The sequence below is a fragment of the Pelodiscus sinensis genome, chromosome 15, assembly GCF_049634645.1.
Source record: "Pelodiscus sinensis isolate JC-2024 chromosome 15, ASM4963464v1, whole genome shotgun sequence".
Classification (NCBI taxonomy): Eukaryota; Metazoa; Chordata; order Testudines; family Trionychidae; genus Pelodiscus; species Pelodiscus sinensis.
This window is the reverse complement of record NC_134725.1, coordinates 15,514,993-15,536,325: the sequence shown is the minus strand read 5'-3', so window position 1 is coordinate 15,536,325 and position 21,333 is coordinate 15,514,993. Positions and strand designations below refer to the sequence as shown.

At 50.9% G+C, this 21,333-nt stretch overlaps 1 protein-coding gene and 2 gene segments (V, D, J or C); all 3 read right to left on the bottom strand.

Moving 5' to 3' along the window:
- Positions 1 to 1,862, bottom strand: part of LOC102458192 (immunoglobulin lambda-1 light chain-like) — an 86,984-nt gene extending 85,122 nt beyond the window's left edge. For 2 of the 3 annotated variants that reach the window (XR_012895963.1, XR_012895964.1), the window contains exons 1-2: positions 1,730 to 1,861; positions 1,293 to 1,590 (exon numbers count right to left, since the gene is read on the bottom strand). Coding sequence is in view for 1 of the 3 variants with exons in the window: in XM_075898223.1 (XP_075754338.1) it covers positions 1,293 to 1,590; positions 1,730 to 1,775 (344 nt within the window). In the remaining 2 variants the exon portion in view is untranslated. Of the gene's footprint in view, positions 1 to 1,292; positions 1,591 to 1,729 lie in introns of all 3 variants that reach the window. The other variant, XM_075898223.1, reaches the window with a different exon arrangement.
- Positions 1 to 4,609, bottom strand: part of LOC102460817 (Ig lambda chain C region-like) — a 42,785-nt gene extending 38,176 nt beyond the window's left edge. Inside the window, 1 exon segment of the V gene segment in view lies at positions 4,356 to 4,609. Within this exon segment, the coding sequence occupies positions 4,356 to 4,594 (239 nt within the window).
- LOC106731771 (immunoglobulin lambda variable 5-37-like) overlaps positions 1 to 21,333 on the bottom strand; it is a 77,789-nt gene that overhangs the window by 28,471 nt on the left and 27,985 nt on the right.

Sequence of the window (21,333 nt, the reverse complement as noted above, 5' to 3'; positions counted from 1 at the left end):
AACTGAAGTGTTGGAGCATAAGCTTTCGTGGGCAAAGACTCACTTCGTCAGATGCAAGTAGTGGAAATTTCCAGAGGCAGGTATAAATGTGCAGGCAAGAATCAGGCTGGAGATGACAAGGTGGATCCAATCAGGGAGGATGAGGCCCACTTCTAGCAGCTGATCTGGAGGTGTGAATTCCAAGAGAGGAGAAGCTGCTGTTGTAGTTAAGGAGTCATTCACAGTCTCTGTTTAATCCAGAGCTGATTGTGTCACACTTGAAGATGAACTGTAACTGAGCAGTTTCTCTTTGAAGTCTGGTCCTGAAGTTTTTTAGCTGCAGGATGGCTACCTTTAGATCTGCAATTGTGTGTCCAGGGAGATTGAAGTGTTCCCCTACAGGTTTTTGTATGTTGCCATTCCTAATATCTGAGGGAGTGATAGGGGGGAGAACTGAGGGAAGTATTGTCCTCCCTGCCCTCGAACTGCAAGCCTGCAGAAAGCAGCCTGAGAGTGCAATATAATGAGAGCTGCAGAGAAGTCAGACATTGTTCCACTCCAAATGCTGCCCCTGTGTCCAGCAGTCAGAATCAGGTTGAAAAAGATGGAGATTTGCTAAAGTACCATGATCTGTCCCGAGCCTGGTGAACTGACAAAGTAACAGGTGTGGCATGTTCATCGGTCCCAGCCACAAGGAGGAGGAGTCCTGCGGCACCGACACACAAACACATTTCTTTGGGCAAAGCTTCCGTGGGCTGGAACGCACTTCCTGCCACGTGCTCGGGATCCCACTGACCCGGGGATACGACACTGCAGAGGAGCCGCCTTTGCCTCCTGAGGCCCAGCGCTGCTCTCACGGGGGACTCTCCACAAACTCCTAAGTGCTCAAGCCCGGCTCTGCACATGCCCAGTCCTGCAGGTGCCCAGTGACAGCCCTCACAGCACTTGGCAACGGCACCGCTGTGCACTTACCTCATGCCTCTGAGCATCTGATTTAGAAGAGGAGCAGCTGGTGGGCCGATGAGGAACCTGGCCACCTTCCTGAGAGGCAGGGACGTGGCTCCCTCCCTTTCCTCAGGACCCCCAGGGCTCTCAGTCACAAGCAGTGTAGCAAACTGGTGGGCCTATGCTAGGAGAGGGAAGATTCATCCCTTACCCACCCCACTGATTACTAGGAGCGATACTGTGACACCAGGCTGCGCAGAAGGGCTTGGGCTCCTCAAACAGTCACAGAAAGATTGAAGAACCACCCCCCCTCATGTCAACAGGCAGTTTGTGTCTCACTTCCCCATCAGGCTGTGTCACTGTGAGCAGAGCTACTGTCACTGTCCCACATCTGACAGTAATAATCAGCCTCGTCCTGCGCCTGGACCCCAGTGATGGTTAACGTGGCTGTTTTTCCAGAGCTGGCCCCAGAGAATCGCTCAGGGATTCCAGAGGGTCTCTCACTATCCTTATATATGACGAGTTGGGGGGCCTGGCCAGGTTTCTGTTGGTACCAGTGCACATAGTTTTTATCAACCTTTTCTCCTGTGCAGGTGAGTTGAGCATTTTGCCCTGGAGACACAGACACTGACGGTGGCTGAGTCAGCATGGACTGGGAGAGGGAACCTGCAAGAGAAGGAGAAAACCCAGAGTAAGATCATGATGATTAGAGCTCTCTGCTAACAACCACTGGCAGAAATGACTTCCAAATCAAAGTCCCCTGTGACTGATCGACTGAGAATAGCTTCTCCCTCCTTCACAGCACCTGAGCAGTAGGCAAGGAGCACAAGGAGCAGAGGGGCCCAGGCCATGGTAGATCCTTCCTGAGCCAAACAGGTCCGTGGCTGGGATCCTTTGATTGTCTCTTAAAAACCTCAAAGCTGGAGACTTGTTCCTTCATGCAAATCTGCTCCCTGTTCATTGGCTGCTTCTGACTCCTCCCTCCACTCAGAGACAGCTACTGACAGGCCTGCGAGCTGTTCTGTTTTCCAGTTGGAAGGAAAACTTGGCTGAGATGATTTAGTTGGGGTTGGTCCTTATTTTAGCAGGGGGTTGGACTCGATGATGTCCTGAGGTCTCTGCAAACGTAGCATTCTGTGAGAATGGAAAATAAAGCTGATTGTGAGGGGGACGGGCTCCCAAAGCGCTATATCTGTACAGACCATTATCAGAGACACATACCTAGAGATGGCAAAGAACACACCACAGATGCTGTGAACCATGGAGGGGAGAGGGGTTGTACCCAGAGCAGCTGGCTCCTGACAGCTTTCAGTAGCTGCTCCCTGCAGAAGGCGAGTGTGTCTGTGTGTGTGTGCGCGTGGGCAGAGGGGTAAAAGAGGGGGGAGAGGGGTTTGTGTCAGCAGAAGGAGGGAGAGAACTGCTCCTCTCCTCTCAGCTCCCTTCCCTGGGGTTGCGTTTTGGTGAACTTGTGGTGCCCATTCTGCCATGGCAAGCAGGGTGCCAGTGTGAACAGCCCTGCCCCAGAGGGGCGCAGAGAGGGGAGTGGGGTTTGAGACAATAGCGAAAGTTGGGAGAGTGGAGGAAGGAGAGAAAGCCCCAAAGCCCAGAGACGTCTCCAGCCCAGTGCTGGGCCCCCTGACACTTGTGCACTGCTGGACTCCCAGCGCCAGTGCTGGACAGGGGAGGGCTCCCCCTGCTGGCCAGTGTTGGTGTCGCTCTGGCCAGTCCTTGCCGCCTTTCACAGGCGCTTAGACCCTGCTGGCTGACTCCTCCGAACGCTGCCCCCACTGACTGTCCCACTCTGCAGGTGCCACCTCTGCACAGCTGTTTCCAGCCTTCCCACTGTTCCTGTCAGGGTGTTCTTCTCTGGACTGATCACTCCCCAGCCTGCTCACAGCTGTGGAAGGGATTCCCCCAGCACGTGGGCACTTGCACCTGCCTGGAAAGGAGAGAAGCCACCTCCCCCCACCTCCCTGTATATATTGGTATTGCTGCCTCTCTCCCTCACAGCAGCACCCCTATTGTGACAGCAGTGTGAGCTCTTTTTGAGCCACGGCAAAAGTTTTGCTCTGGCAGGCCGGCTCCCTGGCAGAGGGGCAATCAGTGCTATGGAGTCTGGGTCTATGCTGAGGAGTTTTATTCCCTGGTTCTCCCAGGAATCTCAGCCCAACTTTGCCAGGGTGACAGGACACAACGTTACTTCCAGAACTGACTCTGGTCAGAGCCTGGGCAGACAGCAACTCTCCTGCGCTTCCCCGGCCCTGAAGAGCCCACACTTGACACAAACACTTCTACCCAGGCTGACAAGTTGCTCCCACTCACTAGGAAGAACAGCTTGAGAGACCCTGTGTCAGAGCCCAGCTGGACAGCGAGGAGGCAGATTTGACAGTCATAGGCCAGTGAGCCGTGGAGATGTAAAGGGGGATGTTGTATGAGGCTTTACTGGGGCTGCAGCTCCACCCATTTTCCCTGCTCCCCAGCAGGTGTGAAGGGAGAATTGCAGCAGTCGTGAAAACTCCTGAGAGAGCAGGTCGGTGGCTCCTTCCCTCCCCTAGCGATTCCGGGGGCTGCTCAGCCAGGGTTCTGATTCCTTTACAGTCTGATACACCCAGCTCCATCACCCGAGAGAGACTGGGCTGGAGGAAGGGCAGAGATGGTTCAGCCTAAGCACAGCAGTCTGAGGGGGACAGGGGCCATACAGTGCTGTCCCTGTCAGAGACAGGCAATCTGAAGTCTCGGGCAAGCTTCTGTATCCACCAAAACTGTATGACGGACCCACCCCCACAGTGCAGCCCTGCTGCTCCTCACCTTGTCAGGGCCATCAACACAGGAGAGAGCACAGCAAGTGGATTCCATCCGGTGTAGAATGGGAGTCCCAGCTCTCTGGCCCAGTGCACCTGTCACCAGCACTCTGGCCCTGCAGCAGGAGGGCTAGTGCTCACCCAGCCAGGCAGAGGCCTCTGGGGTTGCCTGCTGACCCCTCCCCAGCAGACCCTTGTAGGAACAGCCTCAGTAACTCTGCCCTCAAAGTGCTGGGGGTTGCAATTGGGAAGCTACAGAAATGCTGTGTCTGTTGTTTCAGGCTCTCTGCGCATTCAGGCAGGCTCTGTTACATGCAGATCACATTGCTCAGGTTTGTACTACATCATGATGGTGAAAGAGATTTTTCTAAAGATGGGATTCTGACCTCAGCATTGTACCAGGAACCTGGGACACAGAACAGAAGCCTAGAGAGCCTGTGACATAAACTGGCCTTGAGGCCCCTTCCAGATGTGAGGAGGTGAAATTTACTCCATAGACCAACTGTTCATGTGATGTGTGACTGGGGCAAGAAGAGAGTCAATTGTGCAAGTTGTTCACTTCCCCTCTCAGCCCAGAAGGACGAGGAAGTTTTTGTCTCACTTCCCCATCTGACTGTGTCACTGTGACAAGCACTGCTGTGCCACACAGCACAGTAATAGTCAGCCTCATCCTCCGCCAGGGCCCCAGAAATGGTCAAATAGCCGGTGTTGCTGGATGTGTCCTTGGAACCCGAGAACCGGGCAGGGACCCCGGAGCCCTGGTATTTGTCAGAATCTGACTTGTATCTCAGCAGGTATTGTGGGGAATTCTCCAGTTTCTGTTGGTGCCAGTACACGTTGTAGCCACTGATGCTGGTCCCACTGCTCATGGCGCAGGAGAGTTTCACGGTGTTTCCTGTGGACACTGGATGCTGAGGGCGGCTGAGTCACCACATTCTGGGAGCTAGAACCTGGGAATAATGGTAAAAATCTGTCAAACCCTCCTTGTTCTTCCCCAGCCACCAGTGAGTCAGTTTGTGCCTCGTGCTCCAGCAATAACTTCCATGGGTATTTAACCTGCCCTCCCTGTGCTCACCTGTGCAGCACGTCCCCAGCAGGACAATGAGGGGAGCCCAGAGCATGGTGAGGAGATCTCAGGCCCTCGGAGCCCTGCCAGACAGGATGACTGTCCCCTCCGAGAGCTGCCTGCTGGCGTTGGGAGAGACTGGTCATGCTGACTTTGCCGGAGAGTTCCTGGCCCTTATATCAGTCTCTGTGAGTGAGGAGCAGCTAAGCTCCTCTTTTATGCTAATCTGCTCCTATCCTTTTTGGCCCTAGCCAAATCATGTGAATGGGACAGCCTGCATTGTGTGATGGCCTTCTAATTTATAAGGGCTTTTTTTCAGTTCCAGTGAAGCTGATGCTTGTGTTTCTGCTGTTCTTCAGAGACTTAACCTGCTTCAAAGGGTTAACTGCCCATGGACACACCTCAAAGCCATAGACTTTAAGAGCCGAGGCTATTTTGGCTTCCCCAGAGCAAGGTTAAGGGACGACTTTGTCATTCCCCTTGTACTGACCTCGAGAACAAAATTTGCTACTGGGCTCCTCACTGGAGCGGACAAACTAACAACGCAGCAGAATGGCTGGCAGCACTTGTATGTACCCGGCTACCTGCTCTGGGCAGCCTGTTTCCAGCCGTGCTTTAGACCAAACCACTGGTTCCAAGGCAAGAAGAGACTCCATTGTGATCATCCAACCTGAGCGCCATGTAACACACGTCCAAAAAAGCCCTGAAGTCATTCCTGTTTCAACCAGCGTATCCCTTAAAAACATCCCTTCTGAAATCAAATGGTGCCAGTGATGGAGAATCCATCATGACCCACAGTAAATTGTACCCTCACTGAACCCACATCCTAATGTTAAATATTCACACCGTAGTTTCTGTTTGTATTTTTTAGTCCCAATTTCCAGCCATTGGATCCTGCCAGGATCTAGCACTGCACATGTACCTGATGGACCTGGGTGTTTCAGGTTGGCAAACAACCCCATGTAGCTGGAAAAGTTCATCCGAGAAGGGGTATGGATAGAGTGTGGTTTGTGATTTTCCTATCCTGTACAGGGTGAATTTTCTTATGTGCACCAGTATGGATGTGACATGTAACATATAATGATGTGCAATGTGAAGGTGATGAGTAAGAGAGAGTGATTTGCAGGATGGAGTGATGTGCAACACAGTGGTGATTTTTGACAAGGAATGACGTTCAGGACAGGCCTGTTGTTCGACACAGAGTGATGGTTAACACAGAAGTGATGTGTAACAGGGATTGATGTGTAACACAGAGGTCCTCTGTGGGTCTTAATGTTAAGCTGCACAGCTGCTGGGGGTATCTTAGAGTGGCTCCCATTGTACTGTCACTGTGTCAGGGCTTGTTACATGGGACTTGTTTCCAGGGTCACTGATGTCCAAGCCGTACAGCAGCAGTGCACACTCTGCCATCACAGTCCAATGCCTTCACCCTCCTGGTACCATGACCAACACCCATCCTGTCCCTTGTATCCCTGGCAGCCTGGCAGGCTCCGTGCATGCAGAGCAAACAGCCGGTCCCAGCAGATTCATGTCAGAAATCTGCTTTTTTGAAGTTCTCCCTAGGGTAGGGGCATTTCTGCTTGTGCCATGGGCTTGGCTGTTCACAGGCTTTGGCCCCTGTTCACAAGGAAATGGCTGAACCTAGTGTACAGCTACAACGCTCCTGGAAACATGGTTCTGTGACAGCAACTGGACTAAGGAGCTGCACTGCCTGGCACTGGTAGGGCCGGTTACTATTCCCACTGAAGTGCCAATGCCCCGCACTCAGCATGGGCCAGCTGGTGACACCGAGTACCCTAGAGATGAGTACCCTAGAGACACCAGCCGATCCCCTCCTCCTGTGCTGGGGGACCCAGCGATACACTGTCACACACTGGGGAGAGGGAACGGCTCAGGCACTGACTGATGGGGTCAAGGTTTGTCTCCAGCACTTCATTCAGGTGACTGGCAATTCATCTGGGTATCAGAGAAGCAGGGGCCGGGCTGCTGCCCTCAGGGCCAAATTAAGAGTGTGGCTAGCTGGGCAGCTGTCCAGGGCACCAAACAATGGGCGGGGGGATGCCTGATGGCAGTTTTAAAGGGCTCCGCGCAACAGAAGGCAGGGTTGTGCATGCGCCGTGCACCCGGCGGTGAAGCCGTGCATGCATCGTGCTCCCGCTGCCCAGGGTGCAGGAATGGCTCAAGCCGGCCCTGGCAGCCCTGACACCTGTGGGACCATTGGCTACACCAGCTCTTCAATGCATCAGCTGAGCAGTGTGGAGCTGACACCTCTCCCAGCACAGGGTTTAGGCCTGTCCCTTGCTGAGAGACACTGGGATTGCCTGTGTGGGGCAGGCAAAGGCAGAGAAAGGGGCAGAGCTCTGAAAGTCACTGCCCAGCTACTTCTGATTTCTCTGGAGATGCCACATGGGTAACAGGACAAACTGCGGCCCTACAAGTGTAGAGTTTGGTGTTTATGTATTAGTGTCCCAAACTCCATGGGCTACTGAATGGGCCACTTAAGTGACCCTCCTCCCTCTGGGTCAGCCACCACATTGTTGTCATCAAGAGCATCTCCAGGGACGTGGTAGTTTTGGGAACTGCGCATGCGCACCTAAGATTTATAGGATGTGCTGATTGAGCCGGAGTAGCGCTGGGATTGGCTGCAGAGGGAGCTTAGGACTCTCTCAGTCAGTGTTGTGTGCAGTCAAGCCCTGCCTGAGCCCTGGCTTGCAGTGCGTGACATTTTGTAACACTGGTCGGAGCAAACCTCTCGGATGAAACTCAACAGAAACTGGCAACGTGGGCAATGGCAAACACAATGTCTTGTGGGCTTCCATAGCACCCCGGTGGGACACAGGTCGCCCACCACCATTGTAGAGCTTGTCTGCATAGACCTGCAAAAGCGACGAGGAGTCCTGTGGCACCTTATAGACTAACTGAAGTGTAGGAGCATAAGCTTTCGTGGGCAAAGACCCACTTCGTCAGATGCATGTAGTGGAAATTTCCAGAGGCAGGTATAAATATGCAGGACAATATATACCTGCCTCTGGAAATTTCCACTACATGCATCTGAGGAAGTGGGTCTTTGCCCACGAAAGCTTATGCTCCTACACTTCAGTTAGTCTATAAGGTGCCACAGGACTCCTCGTCGCTTTTGCAGATTCAGACTAACACAGCTACCCCTCTGATACTTGCATAGACCTGGTGGGGCTTCACTCACCACGGGAAGTTACATGCTATCTCTGACCTGCCACATCTATCGGAGCTGCAGGGAGAGAGGACTGAGCCCAGCTCTGCACTGGGAAAAGTGAGGAGTGAGATAGCGACCTTCCAAACCCCTCACAGCCCTCCAGCCCCAAGGTTGGGAGACACACTGGGACTGGGGGAATTTAGGGAGTGATCGTAGGGGCCACTCCATTCTTACAATAGTATGTAACTCCTTGCAAGCAAGCACATGTCCCATACCCCCTTTGGGCACATGTTTGCTATTCAATACCACAGACACTAACCTGACTGCCATGGAAATACCATTTAAACTGAGCTTTCCCCTAGGGTAAAGCGGGGGGGGGGGGGTAAAAATAAAACCTGGGTGAAGAGAGGGACCTTTTTCTGTGACTCATGATCTGCGGGACCAACCACGGTCTGAGCACCAAAGGCCAACACGGAAGATTCCCCATAGAAAACACTCTGCCCTCTGTCCCCAGGCTTGCGACCGCGCAGCACAGTGAGTCTACTGACTCCAGCAGCCACAGCTGGGCACAGACAGGGAGGCACTGCCATGGAGATTCAGGACCAAATTTGACTGGTTTGTAAAGTATGTGTTTCTAATGCACGGGGGAATTTTGTCTATTTCTAAGCATGGCCTGGGAGTCTTCCAGACAGCCTGTCATTGTAGTGGCGCTGCTGAAAAAAATGTTTGTAATGTCTAATGTGCACACTGTGGGGCTTGGGAGAACTGATAGAAAATACAGACAATAGGAGAGTATGATAAATCTGCATTTATGCTATTGATAACTTTGCTTCCTGCCCAGTGGTAAAGAGCACAAGGGAGAGAGAAGGCACCTAATCTTACAAATACAACACAGTCACTTATATATTCTGCCCTGTAACATCTTTGAATAATGTCTGCATTCTCCATCTGACTGTACTTGTCTGTTGGGTTTCAGAATTCAGGGGCCATTGAGATAAATATGACAGTTTGCACTTCCTTGGGGAGGCTCTTACAAGCTATAGCTCAGAGTCTTAGGAAACATTGTACCCAGTCAATGCACAGTTTTCTTCTGAACCCTGAGGAAGTGCTAGACAATGTACATGTATGATGTTACAAATCAGAATGTGCACAGACAGGTTTATGCAGAGAAAAACGTTGGGGTGACATTCCAGCCCAGTTCAGCGATCTTTGAACCCTGGTAAAGACAGAAACCAAACAGCAAGACATGAACATCCCAGCAGAGTACAGGCTGCAGGAGTGAGGGGAAGATTTTTGTCTTGCTTCCATTACTAAACCAGAACACAATGACAGCAACCTCACCTTGTGAACCCTTCAGGTGGCTAAGCACAGGGTGCTACTGGGTATCTCCTGATATGCACAGGCAGAAGCAGGTACTCCAGCAGAGCCAGTAGTATGAGCTTATACTACTAGTGCCCTGTTTTTTCTCAGAATCTAAGAGGGAACTAATGTACCCTGGAGAACCCCCGATATCCTGCTGGGAATAGTGTTCACTGTGGTCTTTGAAGCTGGTTCCACTATGCAGGAGGGCTTTACGTGTTTCCAGGCAGTGAGGACATCTGAGTCCTCAGCTCTGTGTGAAATGCCAAAAATGCACTAGGAACACTTTCATGCTTCATAATTCCCATTAGATCATCACCTACGGAATGCAGAGTCACACAGGAAACATATATAGACTATAGATGAAATTTCACATTCCATCAAAGTGGTGCTCGCAAACAAACCTGCATTAGACACTAAAAGTGGCTGGGAACCTTGTCTTGAAAGGTTTCTGGGAAATTGAAATATGCAGGCCTGTCCCCACCTCTGAACTGTTAGCCCACCCCCCCATCACAAGAAAGAATGTTAAGAGGCTTTTCTTAATGAGGAGGTTTTTCTCTCACTTCCTCATCCGGTTGGGTCACTGTGAGGAGAGCTACTGTCATCGTCCCACACCTGACAGTAATAATCAGCCTCATCCTGCGCCTGGACCCCAGTGATGGTTAACGTGGCCGTGTTCCCGGAGTTGGCACCAGAGAATCGGTCAGGGATTCCGGAGGGCCTGCTGTCATCGTTATATATCACAAGTAGGGGGGCGTTGCCAGGTTTCTGTTGGTACCACTGCACAACCTTGTTACCAATGTTGTTCCCGGAGCAGGTGAGTTGAGCGTTTTGCCCTGGAGACACAGACACTGAGGGTGGCTGAGTCAGCACGTACTGGGCCAGAGAACCTGGGAAAAGAGGAGAAAACAGAGGGATCAATTCGCTGTTTCATTGCTGTGCGGAGAGAGAGCTCACTCTGCAGGCAGCCAGCACAGGCAGCTGGGGAAGGGAAAATCTTTTTGGATTAAAATCTTTTTGAGTTACTGCACCCGAGCAGTAGGTGAGCAGGGTGAGGAGCAGGGGGGCCCAGGCCATGGTGGATCCAGACGAGCTCGGCTTCCTGAGGCAAACTGGTCTGTGGCTGGGATCCTCCGATTCCCCCTTAAAACACCAGCACTGGGGAATGGCCCCTTCATGCAAATCTGCTCGTGGCTGATTGGCTGCCAAAGCCTATGGACACCCGCCCCATAGGGAGGATAGAAACACAGGGAGGGGCAGCTGTCTGTATAAAGCCCCATTGTAACTGGGGTAAGAGCAATGCTTTGGGTTACCCTTTGCCAGGGGACAGTAGAGACCCCTGGAGCTGAGGACTTTCAGGCTGCACAACCGGCCACACCCCTTATTTCATGGTGCTGAGCATCCGCCTGCCTGCCCCTGGGGTAACAAACCAGCTGAGATTTGTTGTTGTGGCCCCAACCCACAATCCCTGCAGTCACCTCCCCTGGTCTCCGGCGCTGGGATGTGGGTGGGAGGCTGGGGTGGCTCTTCCAGCTGCCTCCTTTCACCTGCTCTTTTGACTCTGGCCAGCCCCATTTCAGGAGAGCGAGGAGCTGGCTGGTCCCTGTGAGTTGTGGGGCCAGCAGGGGGGGATGGGTCACCTGATCATCCCCCTTACACGGGCTCCCCCAGGGCAGAGCATGGAGTGACGGGGGGAGGGGGAAGCTAGGTGGAGGTGGGCTGCAGGTGTTGGCAGCTGCAGGGCTTCTCCCTCTCTGCCCTCAGGGTTTGGGGGTTTCATCATACCCCTGGGGGGAGCCTCTGCCCTGGAGAACGTGGAACAGGGAGGACAGAAGGGGCTGGATGAAGAGCTGGGCCCTCAGAGCAGAAGGCCCCAGGGAACCTCATTCCTACCAGCCGTGTGAGAGCTGTGAGGGTTTGAAACCCCTGAGCCCAGAGATGCCTCTAGCCCAGCAGCTGCCAGCCGGTCACTGGGAACTGCAAACCCCATTGGGCATCCTATGGGCTGTGGATGATCAGCTCCTCCTAGTGGTCAGTGTCACACACAGCCTGGGGCTGTTCCTCTGCATGGCTGTGGAGCAGCATCACTTCACAGTCACTGTGCACACCCCAGCTGCTCCTTCAGGGGCTGGTCTCCTTCTCTGTGTGATGCAGGGTGAGCAAGTCATCAGCTTCCTCCCACCTCTGGAGAGATTAGTCACTGTATGGGGCAGCTGTAGTGGCTGCGATGAGGTTTGCTCCCATGTTGTGTCAGTGCTAAAAGTCTTGTTGGAACAGAGCCCTTTCAAACCAGCACAATTGAGAGTCATACAAGTATCTACCAAGAGCAGTTTTTCCTTTCTCATGTCCCAGTCTGTGACCTTCCCCCTAGGATAAGGAGTGACCCAAAGGTAGAGCAGCCGCCGTCTCCCAGGAGGTTTCTGTACGTTTGCCCCTTTGAGCGATACCAGTGGCCATTTTCACACACCCCTTTGCTGCGCGGTGGCAGACGTTAAGGCCGTGTGGGTTGGTTCCCGCAGGGAGGTGCAGCTAGTTATATGGAGTCCGGGTGTGTGCCCAGTGTAACTTGCTCATTCACATGCCTGCCAGCCAAATGTCACTCCGGGACAGGCCAATGCTGCCCCGTGATTAATAAAGAATCCAGCTCTGTGCCATTAACTGGCAGCCCATGGGTTACACTACAAACCTCAGGATCCGCCTTACCCCTCTTTGCTGGGAATGGGAGACGGGGAGGGAGCACTTGGTGACTCCCTGTTCTGTTCATCCTCTCTGGGGCACCTGGCACTGGCCACTGTTGGCAGGCAGGGCACTGGGTTGGATGGACCTTTGGTCTGACCCCATGTGGCTGTTCTTATGCTCTCTTGGCAAGATCCCAGGGGCCCTGAGTAGGGACGTCTCATGAGGGTGTAATTGGAGCCGTAGCTCCCCCTGCACATGCTGAGACTGGAGGGCATGGAGATCTGAGTTCCCTTTCAGGTGTCCGCCTGCCTGGGTGCGCACAAAGAATTTCAATCCCACCACCACCTCTGCAGAGCCTCACGGCAGCACTCCCCTTCCCAGGAGGCAGCTGCTGCTCCCTTGTAGAGTGGGCTAGTGCTGTGGGCAGGGCAGACCGCAGGGCAGCTGCTGGAGCTGGAGCACCAGTGGTACGGTACTACAAATAGTAGTGTAGTGGGAGTATTTAAGGGGTGTGGATTGGGTGTGATTGCACCATTTGTTTCTTCCAGTCCTAATGCACATGGGAACGTGCCACACACCTCCCTGGCCCACCACCTATGCCCAGCAGCCTCACAGTGAGTCCCTGCAGTGGGTGGTTCTCATTGACTGATATTACCTCCCGTGGCTGGTATCACACTTGCCAGGATCCTGTCCCTGATGCTCCAGGGTGCAGGCAGCATCTCTCCCAGCCCTGCCCAGCCTTCCCCTCTTCCCCTGAGGACGTTCTGCTCCGTGCTAATTGGGCTGATTAAGCTCTTGGCTTATTCACATTGGGCAACAATCAGGCACCTGTTCAGGCAGCTGCAGCCTCCTGGATGAAGATTAAGTTGGGACGCCATCAGCGCCCTGCTACATGTGGCCACCAGCCCAGCAGAGCTGTGCTCAGATGGCATCAGCCAGGACCCCCAAACTCTCTGCTGCTGAGAACCTCCACAGAGCAGCAGGTTGAAAGGATGAAGATGAATGGGGGGGAAGGGTCACAGCTCTCGGAGCTATTGATCCAGGCCCCCTGTAGAGAGAGGCAGGCGTGAGCCACACTGTGGTCACACTTCAAGCTTTCCTTAGCAGCCCGTGAGGCATGGCTGGATATTTTATTTTAATGACGGCTGAGATTAAGATCTCATTCCCAAGACCCTGGGCCTAGGCATATAGATGGTGCCTGTCTCTTAATCTGGCTCTGATCCCATCACCGGCTGTAAGGAGCTGCTATGTGCTGTGAAGAGCAAGTATTAGTGTGATATGTTATAGGGAGAGACCAAAACTAGCAGCATGTGCAGGCCCCAGGCTGGTGGAAGGGAAGACAAAGAAGGTTTTTGTCTCACTTCCCCATCTGACTGTGTCACTGTGACAAGCATCGTTGTGCCACACAACACAGTAATAGTCAGCCTCATCCTCCGCCAGGGCCCCAGAAATGGTCAAATAGCAGGTGTTGCTGGACGTGTCCTTGGAACCCGAGAACCGAGCAGGGACCCCGGAGCCCTGGTGTTTGTCAGAATCTGACTTGTATCTCAGCAGGTACCGTGGGGAATTCCCCGGTTTCTGTTGGTACCACCTCACGTTGTAGCCACTGATGCTGGTCCCACTGCTCATGGTGCAGGAGAGTTTCACGGTGTTTCCTGGGGACACTGACGCTGAAGGCGGCTGAGTCAGCACAGGCTGCGAGCTGGAACCTGGGAAAATAAGGACAAAAGTTGTGTAAGTCCCCTCAGACCATTGTGGTGCTAGTGGCACCGTTTCTGCACGGAGTCCAGCAGCAAGCTCAATGTTTTCCCGTCCTCACCTGTGCAGCACGTCCCCAGCAGGACAATGAGGGGAGCCCAGAGCATGGTGAGGAGATCTCAGAGCCTGGGAGAAAAACCCACCAAACGTGCTGTGATCGCCTGACAATATCTGCCCCTTTTATTGATCCTTCTGGGAGAGGCACATTCAAGCTCCATCCTTATGCAAATCTGATGCTGTCTCATTGGGCCTCCTGACCACAGGGAAAGTGCCGAGTGTGAAGGGGTGCGGTCTTCTGGTGAGGGTCGTTAGACACGTAAGGCCTGTGTCAGTCAGTGCCCCTTGAGCATCAGTGTTGGCACCAGGCAGGGTTTTATAGACAATTCAGCTTGGGATTGGCATGAGCTCAGCTGTGCAGATGGGGAAGGGAAATCACAACGTGTTTTTGTCACTGTGGATGTAGGCCATACAAGGCTTGAAAGTTTGGTCAAAGGACTGGGTCTATTCGTGGTGTGTGGTCTGTCAGAAGGGAGCCTTCTGAGCAAGCTGAGTTACAGACAAAGAAACTGCAAGGTTTGCAAAAAAAAGATGTACTCATGGAGAACTAACAGATGTAACCACTTAAGTACATATGGTTCTGGTTTTCTGCTAAATTGCATTATGTGCTCCCGGGAATTACATAGGTATATAAACTCCGAGATTTCTTTGTTAAGGCAGAGTACGTCTTTTTGCGTCCTCTCCTGTGATCACAGTAAACGCTTCTGTCTGACCTGAATCTGTAAATCAGACTGCGTGTTTATTCCATGACATCACTGATGCCTCACAGCACCCCATAGTTCTTGTCTATGGCACAGACACTCAGTAATGGCATTAACTGTACCAGGCTGGTGATGTGTCGTCTAGAAGTCGCACAGACACTGCCTTGGAGTAACAGCCCAGCGCTGCACACAGAGGCTTGTGGAACTGATTGTAAAGCTGTTGATAATGTTCGATCTCTCTTTTTGCAATGTCCACTCCTGGGGTTGGAGCCTGGCAGGTGCCCACTCTCAGCAGCACTGAGCCTGCCGCAGCAAGAAAGGGGAGAGGAGTGGACAACTCTGGCTTAGTACTGACTCCTGGTTGGGAGGGGTGGGGGAATCATTCTTTGTGGGGCCTAATTTGGGCTACATGGCTAGCCAGTGTGAACCAGGCCTGGGCAGGGACATGAACCCAGGCACTGGCCAGGTGAGCTCCATGTTCTCTGGACAATGTCTCACCCGCCCCGCTCCCTGGCTCCCAGGAGTTCCTGGGACATTTGGGCCTGCCATGGGTGGCTGCTGTCCCTTGGAAACGCGCTCAAATGCCAGCCTGTGTGCACTGGGGCACAGAGAGCCCAGCAGGCTGGGGAGTTCACCATGCCCCATCCATCCCACTGGCCTTGATGGGCGCAGCCAGGGAAGTCACTGGAGCCAGGCTCCACAAGCCTGGAGATGAGCCATTGATAAAGGGTGGGGCCATAAGCACAGGGATGACTGGGCCTGAGCCTGCTTACATGATCATAGTTCCTTTTAATCTCTGAGCTAACTCCCTTGAGACAGAGGGCTTGAGGGAGGGGATAGCTCAGGTCCATGAAGTCCCAGTTTCCCCATCGAGGAGCGTGGGTAGATAATGCCCCTGAGCTGGAGTGAGACTAACCAGCTGCAGTTTGTGCAGCACTTGGGGATCATACAGTTCCATTGCACTGCTGGGTCGGATGTGCAAGGGAGCACACGTCAGTAACTGGCACAGTTCAGGGAGAGGGCTGGTGGAGATAACAATGATACTGTCACACTGTCAGCCAATAGCATGGGCCCAGCGTCCCTTCCCTTGTATTCCCCAGCAGAGAAGCTCTACTTATAGAATCTGATCAAGTGCTTTGTTCCAGGTGGGCCTGGAGGGGCTGACTGGCTTGGGGGCTTTGACCCGCGGCACCTGTTTGGAGACAGCAGCCTTGTCACAAAGGCAGCCAGAGCAACCTGAGTGAGTAGCCGACAGAGGGAGTTTGCCTGGAAGTTTTTTTTGTTCTCCTCTTTCTTCTCTCTCTTTCTTCTCCCCTTCAGGCTTCCATGCACAATAAATACAGCATCTGAGGAGTCTCTCAGAAGGAAGACAGTGTGGATAGTGAGAGATCAGCTGTTGTGACCTGCACAGCATGGGCCATGTTTGTCTTCTGCCAGAGAACAGAAGTGACTGGAAGGACCAGAGGCCCAAATATGAACCCTGTGCTCCATCAGAGAAGATGAAGACTTTCTGAAGAGAAGGCAGCATTTAAAACTCCAGGCACAGGATGCTGAAGAACTACAGAGGACAGTGCAGAATAGAGAAGAAAATTGGCAGCATGTGACAGCCAGGAGAAGAAAGACAACTGAGAGATCGCCAATCCCGACAGAGGTGAGGATTTGCTTTCAGGCTCTCAGCACTAGTACAACAGTGGAAAACACTTTGGCAGTAACCTTCTAAGGGAAGGAATCTGATGGCAACCCCATTGATTAGAAGACAAGGGATGCCCTGTACCTGAGAGGGGTGTCCTATGAACACCACTCTCAAGAGAAGCTGGGTGGTATTGGTCAGGGCTTCCCTCCCAAGAGAGATGGAGTCAATCATTTCCCATCCAGATCGAGAATCTGGAGAAGTGTGCTGCTTACCCTGGAGCTAGGTGTCTGTTCAACAGCACAAGCAGGCTGGGAAACAAGCAGGAAGAATTAGAAGTTCTGGAACAGTCGAATAGCAATGATTTGATTGGAACAACGGGGTCTTGATAGGATGACTCACATGACTGGAGCACTGTCATGGGTGCATGTTGAGGCAGGACAGGTGGGTGAAAAAAGGAGAAGGAGATGCCCTCTTGTAGGAGAGCATTATGACTGGTCATTATGATTGGTCATAGCTTCAATTTAAAGCCCGAGAAAAGCCTGTTGAGAGACTTTGAGTTAAGTCTAGAGGCAGGAACAACAAAGGTGATGTCATGGTCTGTATTTGCAATAGACCACCAGACAAGGTGGGTGAGGTAGACGAGGCTTTCTTCAGACAACTAACAGATCAGAGCCCCTAGTTCTCATAGGGGAGTTTAATCACCCTGACATCTGTTGGGAGACCAATACAGCAGTGCACAGACAATCCAGGAAGTTTCTGGAGAATGTTGGGGACAACTTCCTGGTACAAGTGCTAAAGGAAACAGCGAGGAGCCATGCACAGCATGACCTACTAGGTTCGATGGGGACAGGTGAGCAAAGCCCACAGGTAAGTGCTGAATGTGCGGGACTGGAAGATGGGTTGGAAATGGGGGGGACTACGGCCTATAATGGCAAGGAGAAAGGAGGGTCAGGGCACAACAGGGAGGCAAGATCAAATCAGTATCTTAGATGCCTATATACAAATGCGAGAAGTATGGGTAATAAGCAGGAAGAACTGGAATTGCTAACAAATAAATACAACTATGATATCATTGGTATTACAGAAACCTGGTGGGATGGGACGCATGATTGGAATGTTGGTATGGAAGGGTACGGCTTGCTCAGGAAGGACAGACAGGGAAAAAAGGGAGGAGAGGTTGCCTTGTATATTAAAAATGTACACACTTGGACTGAAGTGGAGATGAAGGTAGGAGATAGTTGTGTAGAGAGTCTCTGGGTTAAGCTAAAAGGGGTAAAAAATGAGGGTGATGTCATGCTAGGAGTCTACTACAGGCCACCTAGCCAGGTGGAAGAGGTGGATAAGGCCTTTTTTAAACAATTAACAAAACTATCCAAAGCCCAAGATTTGGTGGTGATGGGGGACTTCAATTATCCAGACATATGTTGGGAAACTAACACAGCGAGGCACAGGCTATCCAATAAGTTTCTGGACTGCATTGGAGACAACTTTCTGTTTCAGAAGGTTGAAAAAGCTACCAGAGGAGAAGCTGTTCTGGATTTGATTTTAACAAATAGGGAGGAACTAGTTGAGAACTTGAAAGTGGAAGACAGTATAGGGGACAGTGATCATGAAATAATAGAGTTCATGATCTTAAGGAAAGGTATGTCAAAGTTAGACAGGACTCACAGATTTGTTAGACCGCTTCTGTTTATTTCAGCAAAGCTTTGCTAAAATGCATTCAGAAAATGTGAGTACCATACAAGGTTCAAACCCCTTGATTTTATACAGTCAAAAGGCCAAGTTAACAAGATCAAAGGGTGTGGCAAAACTTCACATTATTAGTGTGGTTAAGTATCTTCATTTCAATATCAAGCACACAGCAATCTCCTGGCTATATCTCCCTGATTATCTAGAATTGCTTTCTGTCTAACACCTAATGTTTCTTTTCCTGTTAAACTCAGGCCCAAATTGGCTAGCACCTTGATCTGCATACCTACAATCAACATTAACATACTTTTCTTCTTCCTCTTAAAAGACAAACAGAATTCCTTCAACTTATTCAATTATTACAGTACAATTCATCTTTCTCTTACAGTATAATTCTTTCTACTTTCACAGGTAGAAGGGAGACCAGCACAACTGAGGTAATGGATTTCAGGAAGGCAGATTTTGATAAGCTCAGAGAACTTGTAGGTAAGGTCCCATGGGAAGCAAGACTGAAGGGGAAAACAACTGAGGAGAGTTGGAAGTATTTCAAAGGGACGTTGTTAAGGGCCCAAAAGCAAACAATTCTGCTGTGTAGGAAAGATAGAAAATATGGCAAAAGACCAGCTTGGCTTAACAAGGAGATCTTGGATGGTCTCAAAATAAAAAAGGAGTCATATAAAAAATGGAAACTAGGACAACTAACAAAGGATGAATATAGGCAAGCAACACGGGAATGCAGGGGCAAGATTAGAAAGGCAAAGGCACAAAATGAGATCAAACTAGCTACAGGCATAAAGGGAAACAAGAAGACCTTTTATAAATACATTAAAAGCAAGAGGAAGACCAAGGACAGGGTAGGCCCACTGCTCTGTGAGGAGGGAGTAGCAGTAACAGGAAACTTGGAAATGGCAGAGATGCTCAATGACTTCTTTGTTTCGGTCTTCACCGAGAAGTCTGGAGGTGTGCCTAACGTAGTGAATACAAGCAGAGAGAGGGTAAGTTTAGAAGATAGGATACACAAAGAACAAGTTAAAAATCACTTAGGAAAGTTAGATGTCAGCAAGACACCAGGTCCTGATGAAATGCATCCCAAGATACTCAAGGAGGTGATAGAGGAGGTATCTGAGCCTTTAGCTATGATCTTTGAAAAATCATGGAAGACAGGGGAGATTCTAGACGACTGGAAAAGGGCAAATATTGTGCCCATCTATAAAAAGGGGAAGAACAACCCAGGAAACTACAGACCGGTCAGTTTAACGTCTGTCCCAGGGAAGATAATGGAGCAGGTAATTAAGGAAATCATATGCAAACACTTGGAAGCTAATAAAGTGATAGGGAATAGCCAGCATGGGTTTGTGAAGAACAAGTCATGCCAAACTAATCTGATAGCTTTCTTTGATAGGATAACGAGCCTTGTGAATAAGGGAGAAGCGGTGGATGTCATATACCTCGACTTTAGTAAGGCATTTGATACTGTCTCGCATGATATTCTTATTGATAAATTAGGCAAATATAACTTAGATAGGGCCACGATAAGGTGGGTGCATAATTGGCTGGATAACCGTAGTCAGAGAGTTGTTGTTAACGGTGCTAAATCCTGCTGGAAAGGGATAACAAGTGGAGTTCCGCAAGGGTCTGTTTTGGGACCTGTACTGTTCAATATCTTCATCAATGATGTAGATATTGGGATAGAGAGTACGCTTATTAAGTTTGCAGGTGATACCAAACTGGGTGGGGTTGCAACTTCTTTGGAGGATAGGGACATAATTCAAAATGACCTTAGCAAGTTAGAGAAATGGTCAGAGGTAAACAGGATGAGGTTTAATAAAGAGAAATGCAAAGTGCTCCACTAAGGAAGGAACAATCAGTTCCATACATACAAGATGGGAAGCGACTGTCTAGGAAGGAGCATGGTGGAAAGAGATCTAGGGGTCATAGTGGACTACAAGTTGAATATGAGTCAACAGTGTGATGCTGTTGCAAAAAAAGCAAATATGATTCTAGGTTGTATCAACAGGTGTGTTGTAAGCAAAACTCGTGAAGTCATTCTGCCGCTCTACTCTGCACTAGTTAGGCCTCAGCTGGAGTACTGTGTCCAGTTCTGGGCACCACATTTCAAGAAAGATGTGGAGAAATTGGAAAGGGTACAGAGAAGAGCGACAAGAATGATTGAAGGTCTAGAGAACATGACCTATGAAGCCAGGCTTCATGAACTGGGCTTGTTTAGTTTGGAAAAAAGAAGATTAAGGGGGGACATGATAGCGGTTTTCAAATATCTAAAAGGGTGTCACAAGGAGGAAGGAGAAAATTTGTTCCTCTTGGTTTCTGAGGACAGGACAAGGAGAAATGGGCTTAAAGTGCAGCAAGGCAGGTTTAGATTGGACATTAGGAAAAAATTCCTAACTGTCAGGGTGGTCAAATATTGGAATAAATTGTCAAGGGAGGTGGTAGAATCTCCCTCTTTGGAGATATTTAAGAACAGGTTAGATAGACATCTGTCAGGGATGGTGTAGACGGAGCTTGGTCCTGCCTTGTGGGCGGGGGGGCTGGACTCGATGACCTCTCGAGGTCCCTTCCAGTCCTATGATTCTATGATTCTATACAGCCCCTGGACTTCAGAAAAACAGCCTTTGACTCTCTCGGGGAACTGAAGAGCAGGATCCCCTGAGACACTAAGGTGAAGAGTAAAGGAATCCAGGAGATCTGGCTGTATTTCAAAGACTTATTGAAGGCCCAGCAACAGACCATCCTGATGCACAGTCAGAAAAGCAAATACAGTAAGTGATTAACTTGTCTGACCAGGGAAATCCTTGTCAAACTTAAACACAAAGAGGAAGCTTACAAGAAGTGCAAGGAAGGACAGATGACTAGGGAGGAGTATAAATATATTGTTCGATGAGTGAAGGTGCAGTGCCAAGGACCAGGGCAGTGTCCGTTGCTGTGTGCAGTGGGTCTGTAGCTGTGCGGGACTCAGGGTAGCAGAGACACAAGACAGGTAAGGTAATAGCTTCCAGCGGACCAATTTCTGCAGAGGAGAGAGACGAGCTTTCCTGGCAGACTCACCTCAGCAGCCTTTATTATTCCACAGCTTCCTCAGACTGTGCGCTCTGGGGAGAGGGTATGTCTACACTACCCCGCTAGTTCGAACTAGCGGGGTAATGTATGCATACCGCACTTGCTAATGAAGCCCGGGATTTGAATTTCCCGGGCTTCATTAGCATAAAGCCGGCTCCGCCATTTTTAAAAGCCGGCTTGTTCGAACCCCGTGCCGCGCGGCTACACGCGGCACGGGCTAGATAGTTCGAACTACGTAGTTATTTCGAACTATCTGTACGCCTCGTGGAACGAGGCGTACAGATAGATCAGAATGGCAACGTAGTTCGAACTATCTAGCCCGTGCCGCGTGTAGCCGCGCGGCACGGGGTTCGAACAAGCCGGCTTTTAAAAATGGCGGAGCCGGCTTTATGCTAATGAAGCCCGGGAAATTCAAATCC